Source organism: Leopardus geoffroyi, chromosome A1 (assembly GCF_018350155.1).
Source record: "Leopardus geoffroyi isolate Oge1 chromosome A1, O.geoffroyi_Oge1_pat1.0, whole genome shotgun sequence".
NCBI lineage: Eukaryota > Metazoa > Chordata > Mammalia > Carnivora > Felidae > Leopardus > Leopardus geoffroyi.
Window position 1 is genome coordinate 170381584 of NC_059326.1, and position 27281 is coordinate 170408864.

Consider the following 27281-nt stretch of genomic DNA (forward strand, 5'->3'; position numbering starts at 1 on the left):
AAAATTAATGTTCAAAAATTTCATGTCGGAGAAAATCGAAAAATTCATGAAAAACAGATCAGTTTGAATAATCACTGTATTATACCCCAATTTGGTTGAGTTTCACCTGACCCTGGGCTATCCCTAGTAATAACTATGCTTGGCAAAATGATTTGAAAAGCTTTCATCTATAATATTATAAAAGGCTAAATTTTTATTTAAAAATCTGCCTTTCTATACATCTAGAATATTCTGGGACCTTCTGTGCATCTTTCCTCATGTCTCATTTGTGTACATATTCTTTCTGTAGCTTGACAGCTTGAACTTTGCCTCCTAGGCTGAATCTCTCTGCTTGTCATTTTTCTCATTCCTAGCCCTCCCATCTTTCCTTCCTTTATTCTTTATTCCCCTTCTTTCCTTCTCTTTCCATCACTTCTTCTCTTCATTACTCTGATTCTGTTATCTAACTACAAAATAGAAATACTGAATAACATTTATTATGTTATATTTTAATAGTTGGTTATGTGTTCCATGTTTTTATAGAAGGTTGAAGAACACTTTATATTTATGTCTAAACTATATTAAACTATTGTTCCTTATATGTTATTCTCCACACTTCAGTGGTAGACTTTGATACTTCAGATGATTCTACACACATAGATGAATAACAAGGAAAGAATGCACACAAAATCTGAAAGTAAATAATATTATGGTATCAAATATTTCTAGTACTTCCCAACACTGGGCCAAATATTACTGAACAACAAAATGGTGCATATGAAGGTGGGTGATGCTTTCCTGGCAATACCTTTCAGTATAGCATACTGTCAAAGAGAAGAGATCAAAAGAGAGGTTTCCAACTGACTGTCAGATATATAATGAAAATTCTACAAAGGGAGAGGAGTATATCTGAAATGGCTTCTTGCCTGAAATCAAAGGTATTTATAGAGCATGCTTATTTCCACTATCTCATTTATATTATCTAGAAGAATAAGGAGTAAGCTTTAAAATTAGCAAATCTGAGAGGCAAGGTAAATGTATAGCATTATGACTGACAGTCCAATGGACTCTGGGGTTCAAAACCTTCTCTGCTGAGACCTTGAATAATTCACTTAGACTCTCTATGCCACAGTCTGTAAAATAATGGCTAACAATAGCATCTATCTTTTAAAATTGTTTTAAAGATTAAATAAGTTAATATGTCTAATACATCTGAAGTGCTGATCATTGTTCAAGTTCTGTGCAAGTGTTCACAGCTGCTTTATGAACCTGTGCAAATTGTCTAAACTGTCAGATGAGAAGATATAGGAATCTTTTTAAAATTAAATGACATAGTATATATAAATTATAAGCAATTTGTACAATGGCTAAAACTTTATTTTATAGTCATTTATTGCTAGCAGAAATATAAAAGGCAACGAACGGAATATGTCCCTAAAGGGGATGAGAACAAAAAGGAAGAAAAGCCAGACTTGCTCTATGTTTCTCCTTCCATTCTTTTTCCATTATAAAATATGTACAGACGTAGATATCTTTTTAAATCTCTTCAATAATTACATAATCTTTTCTATATCTCCATAATGGACAGTTTTGGGAACAGAGGAAAAAGAAAGAAGATAAAGTCATCATAATCTTACCACCCAAAGACAGCCATTGGTAAAATCTTGTCTCTCTTCTCCCAGCCCCTCTATGCAAAGCTTCGATTCTTTGCACATCCAATTTCCATTATGTGTTCTCTGAATCTCGCCTGGTCTCTTTAAGTCTTTTACCCCCAAACATGTCTGAGAGGATCTAGGCTTGATTTCTAAGGACTGAAACATCATATCTTCTAAAAATGCCCTGGCTAATTCATTAATATTTTCATGGTTGATTTCTATAGTTCACAGTCAAAACTGAATAAGAAATTATTTTTGCAATAAATAATAATAATTTTTGCAAGTAATTCTTAAAATATCATATTTTAAGAGTATGTATTTATTAAGAATTTTTTCTCCCAGGGGCTCCAGGGTGGCTTAGTCGGTTAAGCGTCCGACTTCGGCTCAGGTCATGATCTCGCAGAGGGTGAGTTCAAGCCCCACATCAGGCTCTGTGCTGACAGCTCAGAGCCTGGATCCTGCTTCAGATTCTGTGTCTGCCCCTCCCATGCTCATGTTCTGTCTCTCTCTGTCTCTCAATAATAAATAAAATTCAAAAATTAAAAAAAAAGAATTTTTTCTCCTAGTTTTTTTTTTATCTTCTTTGCAATAAAACTACCAGTTAAGCTAAGTGTTTTTGACTAATAATAAATTTTACAGCAGGCAACCAGCATCATCACAGGGAGTAGACCCATATGACATCCAGGACCTTATGAAACATGAACCACATGAAGATAGTTTCCCATCTTATGGCTCTAAATGACACAGAATACTGAGAGAACAATTCACCTTCTCAAATTGGGCAACTATTTAAGGTTGTCAACGTTTTAAAATGGAAAGAGGTATTTAAAAATTCTTAAAATAGAAAGGAAAAATGCTATATATATTTAGACATAAATTAAACTTGATTTTAATTATTATTTTCTTACATAGTTGGTGAACTTATATGTCATCAAACTATCTCCATTTGGATATCAAGTAACAATGTATTATCCACATTTAGAAAAGGTTAAAATAAATTAACAAACAAAAGAATATTCCATAATGAAACCAAATGGCCTGTTTAGGTCCTAAAACAGGTGTCATGTGACCTCATGCAGTATGTGTAGCAATTAAAACACATTAAAAATATTTTAAAACATACCTTTGCCAGCTTTATTTCAATTGAATATAAGTATGCCTTTTGGAATGCATCACAACAGAGTCTATATAAAACTGATTCCGCAACAAAAAATAATGCAGGCAGATGATCATAATCAAAGGAAGCATGGTCCAGGGAAGCATAAAGCATATTTAAAGCTTCTGAAATATTAAAAGTTGGAAACATCATAATTCATAAGTAATGCTGTTTGCATGCTACAATTAAGTCTTACAATTAACTATTTGCTGTCACCAAAGCCAGATTGTGGTTTTAAAATATTTACAAATTCTTTGACACCCCTCCCATCAAGAGGTGAAGTCTACACCCCTTTCCCCTTTTCACCCCTTTTATTTCATTTATTGAACCTGAGTAGGTCTTGTGACTGCTTCAACCAATAGAATGCAGCAGAAGTGACATTGCATGATATTCAAACCGAGATCAGAAAAGGCAATACAGCTGCCACTCCGATCTCTTTCTCAAGATGCTAGCTTTTGAACCCTAAGCAGCCATGTAGGAAGTCTTAATTACTCAGAAGTCACTAAGCTAGAGAGACTACAGAGATGGAGATAGAAGAGAGACAGAGAAATGCCCAAGGAGCTCCAGTTGTTCCAGCCAACACAAAGTAGATCGCCAGGCCACACAAATGATGGTGGAGAAATGAAACAGAACTGGATAACAGAAGACAGTGCTAAAGATAAGTACTATAAAGAGTGAAAAACTAGAAAATCAAGGCAGAGGAAGTAAGACCCAGGGGAGATGAGTGAGGAAGAATATCAAGCTAAAGCCCCAGAGAAATTACACCTCAAATTATTACAAGGATTTTGAAGAGCTGTCATGTAAATATCTGAAAAGAACAGCAAATGCAGGGACTTGAGGAAGAAAAAGCCCTGACACATCCAAGGAATAAGAAGGAGAACAGTACAGCTGGAGCAGAATGAATAAGTAGGGAAGGCAGCCAGGAGCCAGATCATAACGAACCTTGTAGTTGGGGCTTATTTTAAGCGTAATCAAAAGGCACTAGAAATGATTTAAGCTTTGGAATGGTCACCGCTGCATGGAAAGTGGATGGACTATAGAATGAGGAGCAGACAAGAGACAAGACAGGTGTGGAGGGTGTTCAGTTGTGGAGCTGGTAAGACAAATTCATACTTAGGTTTTTTATTTGGAGTTCAATATCTTGATGAGTGAAAAAGCTTTTGACTGTGTGTAACAGGAAATATAAAGACGTGTCTTCAAAATAAGTATGTTCATTATTTCCCAAGATCGTAGTTGGAAATACTGTAGGGCTGGCTCATCTAACTGCCCTGGGTATGTATTTTTCTTTCACCTTCTCTGATATACAGGCTGACTGTGATAACCACACAAGTTCCATGCATTATTTTCTTACCAACTCATTTAGAGAGAAATCAAAAGGTATAAGAAGGGAAGAAGTGCTTTCTCCCCAGGCATATTTTTTCAAAAGCAATTCAACAAAAAGTACTCCAAATAGACCTATTTTTTATATCTCTGGTCAGGACCAGGTCACGTGACCACTCCTAATCAGGTCATGTAATCACTTAGAAGCAAAAGAGAATGGCCATGATTAGTTTAGATCAACTATGACCTCCCCCGGATGCCCAGGCTGGGAAGCGCCAGTCTTCTGAATCACGTGACTGAAGGATACCTGAACAAAACAGGTTTAATGGACAAAGAAAAGCAAGCAGCTGCTGGTTGCTGATAAGCTAGGGTTGTTTACTTCAATATCATTTAAAAATTTAGTATAGGTCAGGCTGTGGATAGCACTGTGATGAAGTGCCATATAGGTAGGTTAAATACAAAATTGTTCTTACTCTTCCTGTTGCTTGAAAAGGCCCGGATAGCACTACAAAACCCAATTTACATAGGAAAATACTCTCTGACCTCATATGGTTAACATTTTAAAACTCATTGTAAAAGGCATACACATAAAATTTAGGATAACGATAGGAGGAATTTTACCTCCTTAAAAATAGTGTTTTTTAATTTCTTTTTTAGATTGGTTGGAGGATGGTTTAAAAGGAGACATATAAATAAGAAGTGATAAATGAAAAGGTAATGAGTAAAATGGCTGTTTAAAATAAGTGAAAAACAAACAACCATTTGGCTAACGTCTTATGAGTAAGAACTATAAAAGTCCAAAACAAGTTTCTCTAAAGTATAGTGCCTATTGTAATTCAAAATCACTAAATGACATTTTATATTACTTTTTAATTAGCCAGAGCAAAAGTTTCTAAAACACTTTTGTAATTAAAATGTTGAACAAATTCATGAATTCAAAATTACAAAGGAGCTTTCCTAATGAAACATTACCAGATATTTTGACACAGAAAGGCAAATTTTCCTTGGATCCTGCATAGTTTTCAAATGTTAAAGTTCACAAATTATACCTTCTCTGCTAATCTACAAAACACTTGAGGTAACTAAAAAGAGCTTAGTTAGAGCACATACCATCTTGGATTTCTCCTTTGCATTGAGCCAGATATATTACTTCCGTCCATGCAGTAGGAAGATGAACATGCTTCCCAGAGCCCAAGGTTTTGAGACCCAATTTTCTCTGTTATGGGAAAGCATGAAAAAAGGCAAACCAAAATGTACAGCTTCTTACAAATTTATGTGTTTATTTAATTATACTCTGAAGGTCACTCTAGGAGGCTATGCTCTACAACCAGAGATGTATAAAACTTTTTGTTTTGCTTTTCTTATTTTTATTTTTTGACATTTTCTGTAAATTGTTATTTTTTTTTAATTTTTTTTTTCAACGTTTATTTATTTTTGGGACAGAGAGAGACAGAGCATGAACGGGGGAGGGGCAGAGAGAGGGAGACACAGAATCGGTAACAGGCTCCAGGCTCTGAGCTGTCAGCACAGAGCCCAACACGGGGCTCGAACTCACGGACCGTGAGATCATGACCTGAGCCGAAGTCGGTCGCCCAACTGAGGGAGCCACCCAGGCGCCCCTGGGGTGCACTTGTTTTTTTTGTTTTTTTTTTTCAACGTTTATTTATTTTTTGGGGGGACAGAGAGAGACAGAGCATGAACGGGGGAGGGGCAGAGAGAGAGGGAGACACAGAATCGGAAACAGGCTCCAGGCTCTGAGCCATCAGCCCAGAGCCTGACGCGGGGCTCGAACTCACCGACCGCGAGATCGTGACTTGGCTGAAGTCGGACGCTTAACCGACTGCGCCACCCAGGCGCCCCTGTAAATTGTTATTAATGCTAAAATGTAAGGAACGTTTGCTAATATTCTGAGTTATGTCATTAGTTATTTGCTAGAAATAATTCTTTTATTCTTTACTTTCTAAGGATTACTTCTATCTCATTTCCCCACCAAGAGAAAGCATCTCTGATTCTAGAAGGAAAAGTATATTGAACAAATGCAGTTCGACAGAAAGTAGTTTGAAGCCAGTTTGCTGGAAAACCCTGGCTACTTCACTGTGAATGGACTGAAAGTAATGAACATGAGATATATACCAAGATGACCAGTCTTTTCTTAATGGTCCCACTCCTAGGACTGCCCTGGGGAGCAGCTGGCCAATTGGAGAGAAGCTCACAGATGAATGTACCTGCTAGCACCTCTTGGCATGAAGTACATTATTTTTCTAATCAAATTTTTTCAAAATTTTAAAAAATATGAGCAACAGTGAACTGAAATACTGGGAAATAACAACCACCACCACAACAAAAAAGATGGCTTAATTTATGCTTCAATTTTGTGCAACTTTCATTGCATGATTTTTTTTTTGTATTAAAGCAAAATCATAGGTATATTAGTTTCTTCCAAACAAACTGGATCTAATGTAAGAAAAGTAAAACAAAGACTTATTTCACTTCTTGTTCTGTTTTGGTATGTGTTTAAAAATTTGGAAATTAATGGCACACTCTTAAAGAATCTCTTTTCTACAACTTAGGTGAATAATTTGTTACACAGAAAGAATAGAGTATTCCGGGCATGTATAGTGAAGGTTTAGGAAATCTTCCTTTCTTCTTTGGGACACTTCATATCTCAGTCAACCTTTTTTTTAGAAAAAAGTGGAATTTTCATAATCAAAAATTTATTCTCCAGACTTTCATACTTTGTGGCGAGCCCTTGGTCAAGTGTCAACAGCTACATTTCCCTTTAACTTATGGATAATCTCCACCTAAAAATCCATTTGACATTGAATTATTTGGCTATAAGCTTTAACTTTATTTTGCATTACTATCTTTAACTATGCTTACTTATAACTTTAAAAAAGTATTTCTTATTTTTCCTTTCAGTATTTTGGAACATGTAACCACCCACCAACTAGAACAGAAAGTCCATATATTAAGTAATCAAAGAGTGTACTATTACCTTACATCTGAGGATATTTTTTCTAGCTAGGTCCAACAATTCTTCCTTCTCTTTCGGATTTTTTGTTTCGTTGAATCTCAAGATGAATTCTTTTGTGATTGAAAATGATAGCCTAAACCAAACAAATGAATAATTATAGCTAACAGTTCCAAATTTTAATTTGGGACTACCAGGGACTGGGTGTAACACTTTTCTTTTAAAAAAGTACTTTACCTTAATAAAAATGTTTCATACACACATATAGAAATCAGTGAAATAAAAAGAAAATATGTGTACAGACCTCCTAGACTGATCTAATCATGATCTTACTGAGAAACAGAATTCTCATAATGTCAAAGAATTTTGTAGTCTCTGAAAAAAAAAAAGTTTCTGAAATGGTTGCAAGAAGTCTTGTTGGTATATGCCTTCTTCATAGGTAAAACTCAGCACAGCTCCAGTTATGTTGAAGACTAATTTATCTCTTCACATATATCAGTGTAGGTTCAATTTAAGCTAAACCTTTATTCCCTCCATGCAAGTAGAATCAGTCCAACTGTGGCTGCGGTAAAATGAGCGAGGGAGGAAAGATGTATGTGGTAAGGTCAGAGAGGTGACAAGTAGCCAGATTAACTATGGATGAGATGGGAAGTTATTGCAGGGTTTTGATTAGAGGAGTGGCATGATTTAACTTAAGTTTTAATAGGATCATTCCAATGTCAGATTGAGAGCTGGAGTGTGGAAAGGTGGGAGGTAGCCAGGGAGGAGGCACATGCATACTTAGGTGAGAGTTAACAGTGGCTTAGATCAGATTAGAGAAATGTCGGTAAAGAGAAAAGTTTGGATGATGGGTATATTTTGACATTAGTTCCAGCAAGACTGCCTGAAGAATTAGAAATTAGGCATGAGAGAAATAAAAGAATTCATGATTGAACTGAATAACTGGAAGGATGGAACTGCAATTTTCTGAGATGGGGAAGATTGCTGGAGAAGCAGGTTTGGGGTGAGGGCAGAGAATAAATTCAATACTGGACATATCGTGTTCGAGATGGCCATAGCCATCCAGGCGGGGACATGGAACAGGCAATCAGACATAGGAGTTCAAATTTCAGGTGAAAAGTTCAGGCGAGATACATCAATTTTGGAGTCATTACTGAGTCATTAAATACACATATGGTATTTAAGGTCTTGCCAATGAAAAGGAACCCCTGTGGGAGTGCATAGAGAATAGATGAGCATTTCAAAGAGAAGTGGGAAAAATAAGTTGAGGGTGTATGCAAAAGAATGAGGAGAGTGATTATAATGATATACCATAAGATTTAAGATGAGCATGGGATCAAAAGTGATATCAGAGGAATGATGAATAGCTGATAGAATCAATGAGTTCTTTATTTGTGTGACCAAATAACTGTTGGAGTCATGCCATTAGAAGGAGTGATCTGGAAGAAAAAAAACCCACATTTTTCAAGAACTACCATGTTCAGAATTTCGTGAAATAGTTGCTTTGTGGTCACAGGCCTTTTCAGGAGACAGACATATGTAAAAGTAAAGAGTGCCTTATGATCACAGGATGAGGAGAGGTAATGGCATGGTGTCCTATAAACCAGAACCAAATATAGATATCCCAGTGAAGAACAATTAATGAAATAACCAACTCTTTAACTGCCATCCTAAAATGTGCATTTATTCGGTCATTCATTCAGTAGGCATTTAGTGACCATCTCCTGTTAATCTTGGAAGTGGGGATACAACGATGGAATAAAAAGCCCTGCCTTCAAGGAGCTTACAGTAAAATAGAGGAAGAGTTCAGGTTTAGCACTCTGGTAGCATTGGCATTCTGAAATGAGTAACTCCCATTCTTGATTTTGTGTTCTCTATTTCACTCTCCACCTTGGAGACAATCTGCTTAGATAAATACAGTGAAGGTTGGCTGAAAACTCTTTCTCAATAGTCATCTAGGATGACATATCTTTGATCCACATGAAGACTCCAAAATAGCTCTAATCTTCACATGTGTACTAAGTGCTATGGGAATTTCAAGACGGTATCCCCTTTCTGCAGTTAATTTTTTATAAATTTCATTAGAAATTATATTTTTTAAAATATGAACATAACAGTGCTTTTCACAACAAACCAAACATGAAGGGATGCATAAGAAAAAGTTAACACACTTAGACTCCCAACATTACTGCCTCCGGTCATACCCATCAGAAATAGCCAAGATCAATGGTTTAGTGCGTATCCTTGCATACCTTTCTCAATGTTCACAAACATAAACAGACCTATAAATAATTATATTTAAATAAATGGAACCATGTATATAGCACTGTAGCATTCTTTCTTCATTAAATTTATTAGACATGCCCCAAGTTCAAATGATGCTAATAGGCAGTAATATGGATATACACAAATGCAACAATTCCTTTATTGACTGACATCTCCCATTACTTCCTGTATAATTTTGTCCACCCAAACTGATGCCATAATTTTATTTTTTAATTTTTTTTATATTTATATTTGAGAGACAGAGACACAGCACAAGTGGGGGAGGGGCTGAGAGAGAAGAAGACACAGAATCTGAAGCAGGCTCCAGGCTCTGAGCTGTCAGCACAAAGCCCAACGTGGGGCTCGAACTCACAAACCATGAGATCACGAACTAAGCCAAAGTCAGATAGATGCTTAAGCGACTGAGCAACCCAGGCGCCCCTGATGCCATAATTTTAAAAAATCCTTGTACATGGCCTGATATTTAACAGGTACACACTATTCTAATTTATCTGTCCCCATACTATATGTAAGTGATGAATCACTGGGTTCTATACTTGAAACCAACACTATATTGTATGTTAACAACTGAAATTTAAGTAAATATATTTAAAAAAGAAAAGAATAAATATAGGCATTTGAAAAGAAAATATGCTTTAGCTTCCCACCTTCCAACTTCTTCCCACATTCTAATTTCTTCAAAGATAAATGTAATCTATTATAAGTATATAAGTGCAGTCGTATGGAAAAGGAAGTAAATAAAGATCATTCTAATTTTACATATACAGAAAATATACTTGGCATGAATACCCTACCTAAACTATTTGTGTTACCTGTGAATTCAGAATTATTTTAGCTGACAATTCATTTGTTCGGTAAATATTTAAGGGAAGTCTCCTACATACAAAGTATTTTGCTATATACAGTGAGGGCTAGAAGAGGAATCAGACTTGGCCTCAGAAAGTTCCCAATGTGGGAAAGAAGTGAGATGCAACAAAAAGATGTACTAAGAAAAATAAATAAATAAAGGAGGGGTACCTGGGTGGCTCAGTCGGTTAAGCATCCAACTTTGGCTCATGATCTCACAGTTCGTGAGTTTGAGCCCTGCATCAGGCTCTCTGCTGTCAGTGCAGAGACTGCTTTGGATCCTCTGTCTCCCCCCCCCCCCCGTCTCTTTGTCCCTCCCCTGCTCGCATTCTCTCCCTCCCTCTCTCTCTCTCTCTCTCTCCCCCCCCCCGCCTCAAAAATAAACATTAAAAAAAAAGGAAATGAAATCCTGTGAGAGTTTAGAAGTAGAAATAAATTCCTAGTCCTGTAATCTTGGTTTAATCACTTAATCTGTGTGAACTATCATTTTTCATCGGTGGAAATGAGGACAACATCTTGTAGAATTTTGAAAAGTATCATTGCAGTCTGGTTCCCAGTGTATATCAAGTGCTGGATAACTGTTAGTTATAAGCATTACTGTTTTGGGTTAAAGATCCAGAAAAAGCTTCTTTGCAGAAATGGCACTTAAGCTGTAACTTGAATACAAAGGAACTGGAATGTGACAGAATAGCAGCTGTCCTTTCAAAATTCTTTATCTGACTTTTCTTTGGCACATGATCACCTAGCTACTCTATATTTCCCAGTCTTTCTGGCAGCTAGATGTGGGCATATAGCCAAGCTAATGGGATGTGAGCAAATGTAATATATGCAAATTTCAGGTCACCTCTAACTTGAAGGCACACCATTTTCTCTAGAATTATACCTTTTTTCCCTCTGGTGGACTGGAACACAAATATAGCGCTGAATCAGCTTTGATTAGGCAGATGAGTACAACACCCTGTGAGATAATGAGGGTCCTGAGTTTTCTCACTAAAAGCAGGGCTGTCCTGTCAGCCTAGACCCACTGACTTTTTATGTCAGATAAATACATTTCTATCTTACCTAAGCCACTGAAATTAGTGGCCTCTTTCTATAATTGTTTCCAATTTACCCTAACTATTGCAAATGGGAACAAAGAGAAAAAATAAAGAATTTAACCCAGCATAAACAGACAGAATGCTTAAAATCAAGGTAGGAAATGAAGATGGAAATTCTGGGTTGAGGACAAACATAAATGGCATTGAAAGGTGGTCTGTGGCAGAGATTTATAGCTTCCTACATTGGTGTCTGTTCTCATTTTCTTACAAAAAGATTCTTGCAGTTAGATATGCCTGTATGTCTGTGTTTCAGCCAGTAAAATGTAAGTAAAATTCAGATAGTAGTTCTGGGAAGTTTACTAAAAAGGGGGAACAGACCCTTCTGCCCTTTATCCTGCTGCATGAAGCATGACTGTGATAAGTGGAGCTTCAGCAGCCACGATAAACCCATGAGATTGCCTTGTGTGTAAGCCATGTGCGGCAGAGCAGACGGATGGAACCTAGGTTCCAGATCACCATACCAGCTCTGGACTGACTACATTCAGAGAAATAAATTTTATTTTTATTTAAATGGCATTGCTATTTATGATATTCTTAGTTGCAGTGGGCACTAATTCTACGTTACGCACAGGTTTTTAAGTTTTATTTAATAAATAAAAAGGAACTGTTGTGCAGAAGAATTATGAGATTACACTGTACTTTAGGATGTCTAAACTCAAAGTCATAGGTTGAATAGTTTTAAATGAGGAGTCACTGTTGGGAAGCCACTCAGCAACTATTTCAACAATGTAGGTAAGAACTAAAAAAGGTCTGAACTACAGTTTGGGCAATACAAGTGAGGAAGAGTAAATGAATATGAAAGATTAGGTGGAAGCTAAACCAATAGGGCTTGATGACTAACAGGATGTGAGAAGAATTGTGAGAGTGGAGGTAAGATAATCTCAAGGCTTTGAGCCTATACAATCAGTAGTAGAGAGCTGACATTAGGACAATAAGATGGAGGAATAAAGGTAGATGATCTGTGCTGTTCTGGACAACTGATTATGATTTACCTGTGAGGCATCCAAGTGGAGAGGTCTATGATCCAGACTTGTGAGGCAGGTATTGGGAAGTGGATAGGATATGGAAATGAAGATTTCAGATTCAACTACTATCACTGATATTCAAAGCCACAAAATTTCAAGAGGAAGAGTACTGAGGAAAAAAAAAAAAGAGTCAAGGGAGATCTTTAGACAGATTCCATAGTTAGAGGCAAGAAGAAAAGAAGAGACAGTGAATATAATAAAAGGAGATTCAGGGGAGCACTACAATGGAATTCAAATATGTGTATAATTTGGGGTATAAATTCCTTCTCTGAGAATTGTCCATTACTTATAGTCCCTACTGAGTCAGTAGGTCCAGCTCTTATATTAGTATCATATGATCCTACCTCCCTGACTGTAGCTGATTAGGTCACATCACCTGTCTGAATCAAGTTAGACCAATCTAATCCTCTCTACAGGGATTTTAAATAATTACCTGATACTTTAATTAGTTGATGTTAGAGCGGAACAGAAATGTTACAGTCTTGTAGAGCCAAGAGGTGGCTTTTGCTGAGAGGCCATTCAAGACAACAAAGCACTCCCAAACAGAAAGCTGCTTGCTCACCATTGGAGCACCCAATCAATGTTTGTTAGATTATTTACTAATGTATAGCCAGAGCTGCTATCTTTTTCATGTTTATAGTCTAGTATAGATGCAGACTACATCTGTCAAGTTGACCATTTTATCTCTTGTATCAATTAGAGAACATAATAAGTACTGAACGCATGAATGAGGCCTGGCTATGCCTTCTGCTCTCAGGTTCCACCAGACAACGCTGTATCCTTCCCTTACATTTTCCTTTTGCCTGAGTTAATTTGATGTTGTGTCTGTTCCATGCAAACAAGCAATTCTAGACTGAGAGAGCAAAGAACAGAATGTAGAATAAGACGATGACCAAACATACATCTGCAGGGAATCAAAACTAAGGACAAAGAGACCACTAGAGTTAATGTTTAGAAAGTGAGTGGAAATCTTTAAGACAGTAGTGTCACTAGTGAAACACTGATACTGAGTTGAGTTTAGAGATAAGAAAATTCTGATGTCTGAAAACATTCCACAAAATTCAAGCACACAAAGCTTATAAGGTCTCCATGATTAGTGCCTGTTTTGGCCATAAATATTGTGCAGAGTCTCAGATTCACTTGACTTCTGCCTGCATGATCTCCATGGCCAAACACTGAGCTGCCTCTCCTCTTCTACATTTGGAGTAGCCATCTTCTGGGTGACACAAGCTGGAAGTATGGTAAGTTAGCACCTACGGGGTGAATCTTGATGAAGGAAAATGCTAGACAAAAAGGAACAAATGATATGAATAACCCTCCTCATTTCTCCATTCTGTGGACTATTGTGAGATGTGGCTTCTCCTTGAAAGCTGTCTTAAAAAGTCCCATATGCCAAATATGGACACGTCTCTCCTGTGTCTCATTATGGCAAGATGCGATTTAGTGCTCCAGGAGATAACGCATCAAGGTTTCCTGTCTCATTTTCCTTTTTTTTTCCACCTTTAGTGAATTGACCTTGCATACCTTACATAAAGTATTATAATTCTAATCCTCTTCTCATATTCTACCTTCTAGTGACTTGGGCTAAGACAGTGGTATCAGCCTAAGTATAAGAGGTCTGTGGTTTCTAAGATTTTGCAAGACTTTTTGTACCCTCTACAGACATCCTCATCAGTAGCTACTGACCTCTCATTTGGGGTAATACATTCTCCACATCCAAATTAGTTAGCATATAGTGAAACAATGATTTCAGGAGTAGATTCCTTAATGCCCCTTACCCATTTAGCACATCCCCCCTCCCACAACCTCTCCAATAACCTGTTTTTTCTCCATATTTAAGAGTCTCTTCTGTTTTGTCCCACTCCGTTTTTATATTATTTTTGTTGCTCTTCCCTTATGTTCATCTGTTTTGTCTCTTAAAGTCCTTATATGAGTGAAGTCATATGATATTTGTCTTTCTCTGACTAATTTCGCTTAGCATAATGCCCTCCAGTTCCATCCGTGTAGTTGCAACTGTCAAGATTTCATTCTTTTTGATTGCCGAGTAATACTCCATTATATATATATATATATGTGTATATATATATATATATATATATATATATATATATATATATATACCACATCTTCTTTATCTATTCATCCATTGATAGACATTTGGGCTCTTTCCATACTTTGGCTATTATTCATAGTGCTGCTATAAACATAGGGGTGCATGTGTCCCTTCGAAACAGCACATTTGTATCACTTGGATAAACACCTAGTAGTACAATTGCTGGGTCGTAGGGTTGTTCTAGTTTTAATGTTTTGAGGAACCTCCATACTGTTTTCCAGAGTGGCTACACCACGTTGCATTCCCACCAATAATGCAAAAGAGATCCTCTTTCTCCTCATCCTCGCCAACATCTGTTGTTGCCTGAGTTGTTAATGTTAGCCACTCTGACAGGTGTAAGGTGGTATCTCATTGTGGTTTTGATTTGTATTTCCCTGATGATGAGTGATGTTGAGCATCATTTCATGTGTCGGTTGGCCATCTGGATGTCTTCTTTGGAGAAGTGTCTTTTGCCCATTTATTTCTTCACCGGATTATTTGTTTTTTGGGTGTTGAGTCTAAGCAGTTCTTTATAGATTTTGGATACTAACCCTTTATATGATATGTCATTTGCAAATATCTTCTCCCATTCTGTCGGTTGCCTTTTAGTTTTGCTGATTGTTTCCTTCGCTGTGCAGAAGTTTCCTATTTTGATGAGGTCCCAGTAGTTCATCTTTGCTTTTGTTTCCCTTGCCTCCGGAGACGTGTTGAGTAAGAAGTTGCTGCGGGCAAGATCAAAGAGGTTTTTGCCTGCTTTCTCCTCAAGGATTTTGATGGCTTCCTGTCTTACATTGAGGTCTTTCATCCATTTTGAGTTTATTTTTGTGTATGGTGTAACAACGTGGTCCAGGTTCATTCTTCTGCATGTCGCTGTCCAGTTTTCCCAGCACCACTTGCTGAAGAGACTGTCTTTATTCCATTGGATATTCTTTCCTGCTTTGTCAAAGATTAGTTGGCCATACGATTGTGGGTCCATTTCTGGGTTCTCTATTCTGTTCCATTGACCTGAGTGTCTGTTCTTGTGCCAGTACCATACTGTCTTGACGATTACAGCTTTGTGGTATAGCTTGAAGTCTGGGATTGTGATGCCCCTGCTTTGGTTTTCTTTTTCAAGATTGCTTTGGCTTGGGGTCATTTCTGGTTCCATACAAATTTAGGATTATTTGTTCTAGCTCTGTGAAGAATAGGGGTAATACATTCCAAAAAAAGCTACATTTAATACATAATTACATGGGTTCATGCTCTCTATGGCCATCCAGATCCTGTCACCATATTTTTGGCTAAATCATCTATAGTCATCCTCAAATTCTACAATATATAGGTCTCAGGCTAAAATTAACAGGCCTAATTAAAATTTAGAATTTTACTTAAAGGCTTATAATAATTCAGATAAATGAAAAACAAAGCCTATAGACAAAATAAACAAATGATCAGAATATAAATGTTAGGTCTAGAAAAGTTTCTTCTTGCTGCTGACAACACATATTTAGAGCCCATATTATAAAGCTAAATTGTATTATGAATGTATACTTATAAAATTCAGAAATATTAGGGGCGCCTGGGTGGCTCAGTCGGTTGGGCGGCCGACTTCGGCTCAGGTCATGATCTCGCGGTCCGTGAGTTCGAGTCCCGCGTTGGGCTCTGTGCTGATAGCTCAGAGCCTGGAGCCTGTTTCAGATTCTGTGTCTCCCTCTCTCTGCCCCTCCCCTGTTCATGCTCTGTCTCTCCCTGTCTCAAAAATAAATAAAACATTAAAAAAAGTTTTTTTTAAAAAATCAGAAATATTATATAGATAGGTACATGTATAGTATTTTTAAATATTTAGAGCATGTATTTGTAGAGCACATTTTACTATCTATAAAAGTGTCAAAAACATTAATAAAAAGAAAAAATTGGGGGCTTATTAACATCTTAGGAAACTGAAGACTCTGGCCTTCCAGATATAAAAAATATTTCTATGAAAAAGATGTAAAATAATCTAATAGCTTGACTAAATCTTCCTAATGTAAGACTTACCCTCCTTTTAATTCTTTCCAGTCACCTAAAATAAATGTATATATTTGGTGTAAGTCCTCAAAATCTTCTGGACCTCACCATCTCTGAGATGAAGTAGAAAAAGCAAAACAGACAATACACAATAAAATAATCTTAGTTATAAAAGAAAATTGTGACAAAATAGTAATACTCTGAACCAGTAATCCATTGTAAGATTGTGTGATTTTCCTCTTTGGTCCAGAATAGACTTCAGTACCTCATTTGAAAGATTTACATGCAGCCCTAAATGTGTCTCTAACAGAATCCACACTAGGCCTGAAAAAATCCATGTTTCTAAGGAAGAATAAGTGAAACAAATACAATATGAGGCATATGACAATTCACGTAACACCTAAGAAGGAAAACAAAAGTGATGTCCTTCATCCAAGACAGTTCTCTGCTTCATCTCAAACAGTTTGTGCCAGGAACAGAATCTGGTTTCCCTTGGTACAAGGGGTCATGGAGAGAAGACCAAGTATGTTTTCTAAGTGACTGTGCAGTACGAAAAACCCAGAGCTTCCAAGGTACAGAAAACTTGGACTCCCTTCACATTGTCTAACTAAATACCTGAGGTAAAAACAATCAGAACTATTCCCAATCCTTTCTCTCCAACTCCAGGGATATGTAAAGAAGGCTGCCTTGGTGCTCAGCAGAGAAAGAAAGAGAAAGGAAAAAAAAAAGTGTGTGTGTGTGTGTGTGTGTGTGTGTGTGCGCGCGCGCGCGCACGCGCGTGCATGCTGCTGAGATCAGTCTCAATGCAGATTTATACTCCAGGCAGATTTTAAAACTCAATTGGTAAATATGGTAACAAGAAAAGTAGTCACGTGGAAAATAGATCACATATCAGAACAAATTGTTCCAAACACTACAGTAAAAAGAGACCAAAAAAAAGGAAAATACAGACTAAAGAGTGAAAGGTGAAATATACAATGAGACGGTCTAATATACATGTAGTCAAGATTCCCAGAAGGACAGAAAAGAGAAAATGAGTTGTCAAGGTAATTTCTAAAGAAACAATATCAGATAATTTTTTAAGAATTATGATACAGTCCACAGATTTAAAAGGTTTGAGAGATCCAAGCAGAATAATTGTTTAAAATTACATTCTGACACACCATAGTAAACTGCAGAAAGTGGAAGACAAAAAAATTTTGAAAGCATATAAGCGGAGGAACACAGATTAATATGAAAGAAATAGCACCAAATTTCACCTAACTTCTCAATAGCAGTAATAGAAGCTATGAGTAGAAGGACATTAATCTGCTGAGGGGAAAAAAAGGAATGAAGAAACAATTATCAATAATAAAACAATTATCAGTATGGATTGAGTTAAAAACATAACACTGACTTAAGAAACCAACCAGAGATAAATGAGTTAAGTATAATTACATTTTTATTTATCTGGAAAATGCAACTTTATATTCATGTATATTAAAATCAAAAAATGAACTGAAATGATATCTAGCATAATTATTTTAGCTGGGAGGGCACGTGGTCAAAGATTTTCAAGTTTATCTGTTTGTTGATCTATTCTTTATTAAAGAAAGGTATTTGAAACAAATGTAACTATATGTCACCATGCAAGTTTTATTATGTATTCTATAATTCTCTTTACTTTCAAGTTTTTAAAATTTTCTTAAAATTACACATAATTTTTAAATTATCAACAAACTTTGATCTAGTGACTTCATTTTAGAAACTTTACCCCAAGGAAATAATTTGAAATGCAGAAATAAATTTTCTCTTGGCTTAATTTGAAATAGCAAAGGACACAGAAATAACTGAAGTGCTTCACAATAGAGTAGTTATTAAATACTTTCTCTTTTGCACTTCATAGATTATTATGGCAACTTAGACATATATGTTTATAGGAAAAATGCTTATTTTAAACAAAAAGTATACAATTCAAAATTTTAGAAACATATGATCATTGCAAATTATGAATCCATTTATTTACAAAATAGTAAACCTTAATATTTTTATCCTTAGTTATAGAATTATAGGTGATTTTTAAAAAATTATTCATAACAATTTGTACTTTCTAAATTCTACAAAGCATATGGGTCTGCTAGTTTAATAACATGAAAACTTTTTCAAACTTACTTTGATTTATTACTCCTTCTTTTCCTTAAATTTTGAAAATTCAACGTCAAGAGTTTTTCATGATAAGAGGAAGATATCACTGCTAATTTAGTAATCATGGGTGATTTGTTGACAGGCATAGTCACAGATCATAAACCTAAACAGAAATATTAAACTTTGTATTAAAATACAAATGCACTCACAGTACAAATAATACATTACATGCAAATTCATGATTTGTGGGGAAAAGGGTGGTAAGAAGGAAAATCAGTCTGAAGAAAGAAATTACATTAAGGAAGAATTTAAATTTAATTTAAAATGTCAGACCCAGGAATCAAACCCAACTTTGAATTGAAAACCCATGGGCTTTCTATTATGTTACTATTTAAAACTTATTCTTTCATATAATATTTAGCTTTCATTATACTTCAGCTGTTTTATCAGCAAAACCATTGGAAGATCATGGCATCATAGTTCAGAGGATACAATCAAACTGATTTACTTCACTGCTCTGTGCTTCAGTTTCTGCACTTGTACAATGGGAATACTACCTCCTTACAGGGTTGCTGTAGGAAATACACAGGTGCATAAATGTAGATTGCTTAGAATTGAGCATGGCATATAGGAAGCTTTCTGTACAGGCTTGTGATCATTATTAGATCACTATGCTTTCTATTTCTTAAAATTACTTGCAAATTTTTCTGTCCTCTGTCTTTTTTTTAGCATTTAGATTATGTTTTCCCTGCTTGCTCTCAAATCCAGATGTATTTTCCTTTTTAAGTACATCTGAATACATTTTATGAGTGTATGACCCAAATTAGAACATACTATTTTTGTTTGGTAGAGCATTTAAATAGCAAATGAAGTAATGAAATAGGTAGTCAAGTTTTACATTGAATTGTTTTGCACTTCATTTTCAAGCTAGCTAATTTTTAAAACTGATCATTATATTAGTCAAGGTTCTGGCAGGAAGCAGATGGCACACTCAAATGGAGTAAATGAATAAAGAGACTCAAAAGACATATGTAGAGTTATTGAAATAAAAAACATACAATAAAATAAAACCCAAGATGGTGCCATCCTCGGGGTCTGGAAGAAGGAGGTGACACACCACTGTCAGAACTGAGAAGAAGAGGGACCCAGAAAGAATAGCTTTGGAGAGTGGTGCTTAATAGAAAACATTGGCCTTTGGTCTAGACATGCAACCAATCTGAGGCTGCCTGCTAAGAGGGATCCTGGAGAATCCCTCTGGAGGAACTTTCCCTGGAGGAACTTTGATCTCACTCTCCTGTCCTCCACTCCAATCACCCACCTGTGCTTCCCATTAGCTAAGCCAAACTAGAAGCCAGAGAAGGTGTAAGGCAGAGTGAAGAAGGGTAGAAAGTGGATCTGGAAGAGCAATGGGAAAATATCCAGCACAAAATGGATTATAAACACACAACATTATTACCTATTGCTATTGCTTATAGCAAGTTCTGCTTCTAAGAATCTATATCCATTAGAGTGTAAATCAAATGTATTTTTAAGTTTATTTATTTATTTTCAGAGAGAGAGAAAGAGGGAGTGTGAGCAGGGGAAAGGGCATAGAGAGAGGGACAGAGAGAATTGCAAGCAGGCTCCATGCTGTCAGTGCAGAGCCCCAAGTGGGACTCCATCTCATAAACCATGAGATCATGACCTGAGCCAAAACCAAGAGTCATCCTTAACAGACTGAGCCACTCAGGCACGCTACAAATGTATTTTTAAGTCAGCAGCCATACTGGGCTATATATAGGGATGTCATTTAGAGTGGCCCTAACTTTAAAATACAAGTTATTCCTAAACAGGACTAATATACTTAGGAGTTTAACTTTTTAAAGTTAACAACAGCACATTGTCTCCACATTGGGTACTTCCACCTTAAAAGGAACTCCATAAAATAGCTACAAACAATTATTATTTTTTTTAATTATTTTTTTTTCAACGTTTATTTATTTTGGGGACAGAGAGAGACAGAGCATGAACGGGGGAGGGGCAGAGAGAGAGGGAGACACAGAATCGGAAACAGGCTCCAGGCTCTGAGCCATCAGCCCAGAGCCCGACGCGGGGCTCGAACCCACGGACCGCGAGATCGTGACCTGGCTGAAGTCGGACGCTTAACCGACTGCGCCACCCAGGCGCCCCAACTACAAACAATTATTAATGATGCGTGATAAAGTGCACATAAGCCCTGAACAACAATAATAAAGACATAGGGATATTCAAAACAATTAGATAAATGTAGCAACAAATGTTGGAAATTCACTATGTTGGTATTATATTTGGCAAGTATCTATTGTGAGTCATGTAAAAATATGAAGATGTTTAATTACACTAAGACAAATTCTTTTTTTTTATTTTTTTAATGTTTATTTTATTTTTGAGAGAGAGAGAGACAGAGCATGAGCAGGGGAGGAGCAGAGAGAGACACACAGAATCCAAAGCAGGCTCTAGGCCAGGCTCAAACCCACGAACCATGAGATTATGACCTGAGCCAAAGTAGGACACACAACAGACTGAGCCACCCAGGAACCCCACTAAAGGCAGTCTTTAAGACAAAAAGAGGGGCGCCTGGGTGGCGCAGTCGGTTAAGCGTCCGACTTCAGCCAGGTCACGATCTCGCGGTCCGTGAGTTCGAGCCCTGCGTCAGGCTCTGGGCTGATGGCTCAGAGCCTGGAGCCTGTTTCCGATTCTGTGTCTCCCTCTCTCTCTGCCCCTCCCCCGTTCATGCTCTGTCTCTCTCTGTCCCAAAAATAAATAAACGTTGAAAAAAAAAAAAAAAAGACAAAAAGAAACCCATCATTCATAAAACATCACATATTTCAGAAATAGAGTTTAGAAACACAAATTTGAGTCAGTCATACTCTAAGATAAATTCATTTTAAAAATTTAATTCCAAATTAATAGAAAGGAAAAAATACAGGCCACTTAAGAAGAAAAATAACTGAAGGGAAACTGAAAGCAAACTGATCTTTGTTTGCATGTGTTAAGCATACTGACCTAGAGCTCTTAGCCATCTCGTGATATACTTCACAGGATTGACTACAGTTAGTCCTATTTTTTTGAGATTTCAAGAAGTTGGAGACTGTTTTAGAAATTCTCTCTTAATCATTGATCGCATACATCTGCTGGTACTAGTGGTAAGTGTTTGAGCTGTCTGCTCAACATGCAAGTTCTAAAATACAGTTGATAAGTTGGGTCTCCCAGATTGGATGGGTTGAAAATGTCAAATTGCTAGAGAAGTTTCTATACTCTTACTCTCTATTTCTGCCTTATGTTGGGAGTATCTACCTATCTTGAGAGTAACAGTGCCAGGGCTTAATCAACACTAGTTTGTTATTCAAATACTATTTGAATAGCATTGTGATATAGAAGAGAGACATATAGGGGCACCTGGGTGGCTCAGTAGGTTGAGCGTCCGACTTCAGCTCAGGTCGTGATCTCGTGGTTTGTGAGCTCAGGCCCCGCGTCGGGCTCTGTGCTGACAGCTCAGAGCCTGCAGCCTGCTTCTGATTCTGTATCTCTCACTCTCTCTGCCCCTCCTCCACTCACACTCCGTCTCTCTCACTCTCAAAAATGAATAAATGTTAAAAAAATTTTTTTAAACATGTAAAAGAGAGACATGACTCCCCAGTGTATTTTATTAGTTAGGATTGCTTTTGACTAAAACAACCAAATAAACTCAAGTTTCTGAAAAGAAATGATGAATACCTTCAAAAAATTTTCCCATTGTGATGTTAGGATTAAATCCTCAATGGGGTAAATAAACAAGGAAAACTCCCCTCCCCCCAAAGATATCTCAAAATAGAAAATCCAAAAATGGTATCAACTGTAACAAAATTTTTAGTTTTTTCATAAGAATATTCTTCATCAAATTCTCAGTAGAATCCTACACCTGAAGCTATCAACAAGGAGTTGTTGTTGTTGTTGTTGTTACTATTATTGTGTGTACAGTTGGGCCTTTTTGCATTATATCAATATAACTAGAGTTACGGGTACTAACCACTACTGGGGACAACACACCCAGGTTCTAACACACTATTTGATGAAGGGTTTTGTTGAACCATTTACTAGAACCTACTAAGGGAATCGTTTGTACCATTTTATTCCTTCTCAGGACAGTTACATGCAGGGATGTTGACTGGTGAATTGAATGGAAAGGGACAGACAGAGGCATATATCATGCTCTTTATTAACACCAGACCACCTTAAAACAAGAACAGAAAATATGAGAACAAAAATTTTTCTTTTTCTGCTATCAAATACAAGACACATTTCTTTTACACTGCTGGGAAATCGCAATAATTAAATGCGAAGAGATTAGAATGGCCTTGTTAAATTGGATCATTTTACTTTTACATCATTGTCAAGAAATAGCCATTCTGCCCTGAATCAGCAAAACATGATGTAAATTTTAAATCGGCTTTTTATTGTAAGTTAAATAGATCTTTAAAATTTAAATATCCCAAACACATGGTGCTGACTGAATTTGTGGATTGAAATGAAACCAAAATCTTAAGTGAATAAAAATGATCTTAAAGATTGAATTTTTAAATAAAGACTTCCTTCAAATACTGAAATGAAAAAAAAAATCATTTTTGACAGCAACTACTTCTTAGACCTGTTCACTTGTTCTAATTTTCTTCATTTAGACAGCTCTCCACCATAGAGGATGGGCTACAATAACTCATATTTTCTCTACCACTTTCCAGGGATGGTTTCCAATAATTTAAGTAAATTCCACAGATTTACCTTGCATATTTGTCTGAAGCAGGCAAAAAGTGCGATTTTACCTTTAGCTTATATCAGATATGATTTTTATATTAAGTTATATTTACCCTTGAATTTATTTCAGTGCAGAAAATGCAGTATCTGGAACCTAGTTTCTGTTGTCCTGGCACTGAGATAATCTTCCCAAGGCTGACAATGATTTCCAAGTGAACAATCCCACTAAGTGTTTTTCAGTACTGATCTCACCTGATCCCTCTATAGTAACTGACTCTGCCTACCACCCCTTCTAGAAATAAGTGTTTTCTTTTTTCATTTATCATGACACTCCTCCCTTGCCTTATCACCTTACTTCTGTGAGGTCTCCATCTCTCACTCCTATGTGGTGTAGCAGGGAACCATGCACGTGCAGGAATCAACAGCTTGCTTTAAATTCTGGCTCCAGCACAGATTACAACTCCGTCGCTGCGCAAATTACTTAACCGCAAATTAATTAAACTACCTTAGTTTCCTCATCTATGAATAGGGATTAGAGTAGTATCTCCTGTTAAGGGGTCATTACTATCCAAGTGAAGAGTAATATTCATTACTTACTATTTGTTCTTTGTATAATATTCTTCTAACTAATCATATAAATGCATTAAGTAATAAACATGTTAGGCATAAAAATGTTATGTAACTAACACATCACAATGTATGAACTTAACTGATAATTGTTAAATCTGAGCTAAAAGTAAATGAGGATTCCTTTACTAATCTCCCAACTTTTCTACATCACTGAAGTTTTTTTTTATAATATCACGTTTTAAAGCTTTGGTTCAAACTTACATAGATTTAATTGATTTCTTCTCAGCATTTAATTAAAAAGTCACAAGGACATATAGATAGACAAAAATGAAATATAAGATTATCTCTAATCATTTAATCAACCTCAAAACAGACATAATATCTAACATTATGATAACCAAAAGAATAAACAGAACACTTAAAAACTACTTTTAAAATTGCTAATACAGGGGCACCTGGGTGGCTCAGTCGGTTAAGCAGCTGACTTTGGCTCAGGTCATGATCTCACAGTTCATGGGTTCAAGCAGAGCGTTGGGCTCTGTGCTGACAGCGCAGAGCCTGGAGCCTGTTTTGGATTCTCTCTCTCCCTCTCTCTCTGCCCCTCCCCTGCTTGCACTCTCTCTGTCTCTCTCTCAAAAATAAATAAACATTAAAAATTTTAATTGCTAATACAATTATTTAAATTTACTTGTCATTTTCTTCTATTCTTATTATTTCTCCCCAGAATACCTTTGTAAGGTTTTCCATAGTTTTATTATTATTTTTATGCCTATTTAGTTTCACCAATCTTAGGAGATTCTATACAAAAGAGATAAATTTCTAGACCATTAAAGGTAACAGGATTTGGGTCAGTACGGGAAAATGATTTAATAGGAAAATCTCACCTATTAACATAGCTGCAAAACTTCCAAAAAAAAAAAAAAAAAAAAAAGAACAAGGAAACCAAGTCCAGCAATACCAATAAAAAATAATCCATTATAACTGAGATGAATTAGTCTAGAAGAGCAAGGATGATTTAATATTATAAAAATCTATTATCACAGACCATAACATTGATGGATTTAAGACAAAAAAGTAGGAAATATTTTTATGTACACCAAAGATTAATTCAATTAAATCCAGTTTCCATTCATGATTATATATTAAAAAAAAAAAAAAACCCTGCAAGCAAGGGATGTCAGTATTCTTTAATTTAAACTACCTAAGAAAAACTAAAAGAAACATAATTAACAACAAAATTTTAGAAGCTTTATCTGAAAAGCCAAGAACAATAAAAAAGAACAATAAGCCAAGAACAATAAAAGTAGTATGTACTTACTACTTAATTCAACATTTTATAGGCAGTCCTAGCCAACAAAAATACTGTATAAGAAAAAGAAAAAAGGAGTATAAATATGGGGGGAAATGGGCAGTATTTTTATTTGAAAAATACATTAAAAATCTCAGAAGAATCTACACATACAAAAAAAGTAGATTACGTCCAATAAAAAAAAAAAGATTTTGGAATAAACAGTATAAAAAAATAGTGATGTGGGATTCAATGCCTTTAATAAAGTTGACTAATTAACACAGGCTTTAGCTACCTGTCTTTAAAAACAACTTTGCAGCACTAAGAAATTTGAAATCCAAGAAATTATAGAGGAAAAACCCCGAGCTAAGCTACTGGGGAACTGAAGGGCTATTGTTACCTGGTCTATTCCAGGTGGAGAAAGACGTAAGCAGTGTGGCTCTGAGAAAATAAATTAAGAACAAGTAGTTTGAGCCACACTTTCCTAACTACTAATATGTCAAGTAGTCAACAACGAGAAATAAAATCAGCTAAGGTACAGAAGATTTAAACAATATAATTAATATAATGGACCAAACAAACCAAATTGAATTCTGTATTCCATCACTAAAGAACATGCGTTCTGTCCAAGCACACGAATACAATTTCTAAAAATTGATCATATTCTGGCCTAGAAAGCGAGTCTTAATAAATTACAAAAAGTAGGTAATCTACATAAGTAGATTATATTTCCTGGCATCAAAACATGAATAAGTCAGAAAATTATAATAAAAAGATAAATTAACCCTCTATATAGTGAGAAAAAGGAAACTCAATTTTAAGTCACCTCTGGATCAAAGAAGAAATAACAAAGGAATTTCAAAATACTTAGAAATAAATTATAATAAAAACATTGCATATAAAAACCTACAGGATTCTTCTCAGTACTAACAAGCAAACTAATATCACATGCTCCAAAAATTGAGTGAAAGAAGCCAAACACAAAAGTGTACATACTGTATGATTCCAAATATATGAAGTTTAAGAACAGGCAAAGCCATTACGTGGTGATGATCTGTGGGAGGATGGAATGTGGGGGTGGAGATTGAATGGAAGGTACAGATGGAAATGTTATATATTGGAGGTGCTGACATGAGTGTAAATATGTATCAAAGCTCACTGTAGCTGACCACAGTTGTTAAAAATGGTATAGCAACAGTATCTTCCATACTCCATGTTGTTCTGCAGTGTGGCCTTGTATCTCCCTCACAAAAGATGGAGTCTAATTTACTCTCTCCATGAATCTGGGCCTAACTTTGTTACTTGCTAGACTAACCAGATGTAGCAGAAGTAACACTTTGGGACAATGAAGCTAGACTATAAAAAAGCCTTGCTGTTACCCAGTAGGTCTCCTAAGGATGTTCTCTCACAGTCCAGTCACTGTGCCGGGAGGCCAACAGTCATATGGAAAGTCACCAACAAGAGCTCTGGTTAACAGCTCCGGCTGAGCACCCAGCCAGGCTATCAGCAAGCAGCAACTGCCAGCCATGCAATGAGCCATTTGGATGTCCAACCCAGCCAAGCCTTTGGATGACTAGAGCCTCATCTGACATCTAACTGAAATCAAAGGAAAGACCCATAATGAGAATTACCCAACTGTGTATAATCAACTCCAGTTGATTTTTAAAAAATTATTTGTCACTAAGTTTTAAAATGGTTGTTTCTAGAAATAGATACCCAGAATACTCATTGAATTGTACAATGAACATTCATGCATTTCACTATATGCAATTTTTACTTCAATAAAAATAAGATTGTAGGAGAATATATGGTATTAGAATTAAATTTATTGATATAAAACAGAAGTAAAAATGACAATGGCTCAAACAAGATAAAAAAGTATATTTCTTGATGTTAAATACTCTTTTAACTCCAAAACTAGACAATTTAGGATCTGTTTTACACCTTCACAATCATAAGAAACCAAGGCCCCATCTAAATCTCCCTTTCATGGTCATTGTCACGCCTCACCTTGCTTCAGGTTTTTCAGTAGATTGCAGAGCATCAAAACAATGGGGAGACACTATTTGTCATTATGTTGTATTGATTCCCATCTTCAGAGGATATCTGTTAATCAAGCCTCCTTATTTTTTATTTA

At 36.1% G+C, this 27281-nt stretch overlaps 1 protein-coding gene across 4 annotated transcripts in view; it reads right to left on the reverse strand.

Moving 5' to 3' along the window:
- The window catches only part of TMEM232 (transmembrane protein 232), a 210323-nt gene that overhangs the window by 167097 nt on the left and 15945 nt on the right, over positions 1-27281 (reverse strand). For 3 of the 4 annotated variants that reach the window (XM_045500592.1, XM_045500600.1, XM_045500584.1), the window contains exons 3-6: positions 18565-18700; positions 7106-7217; positions 5221-5326; positions 2758-2915 (exon numbers count right to left, since the gene is read on the reverse strand). In XM_045500592.1, the coding sequence (XP_045356548.1) occupies positions 2758-2915; positions 5221-5326; positions 7106-7217; positions 18565-18683 (495 nt within the window). In that variant the 5' untranslated portion in view covers positions 18684-18700. Of the gene's footprint in view, positions 1-2757; positions 2916-5220; positions 5327-7105; positions 7218-18564; positions 18701-27281 lie in introns of those variants that run through there. The other variant, XM_045500604.1, reaches the window with a different exon arrangement.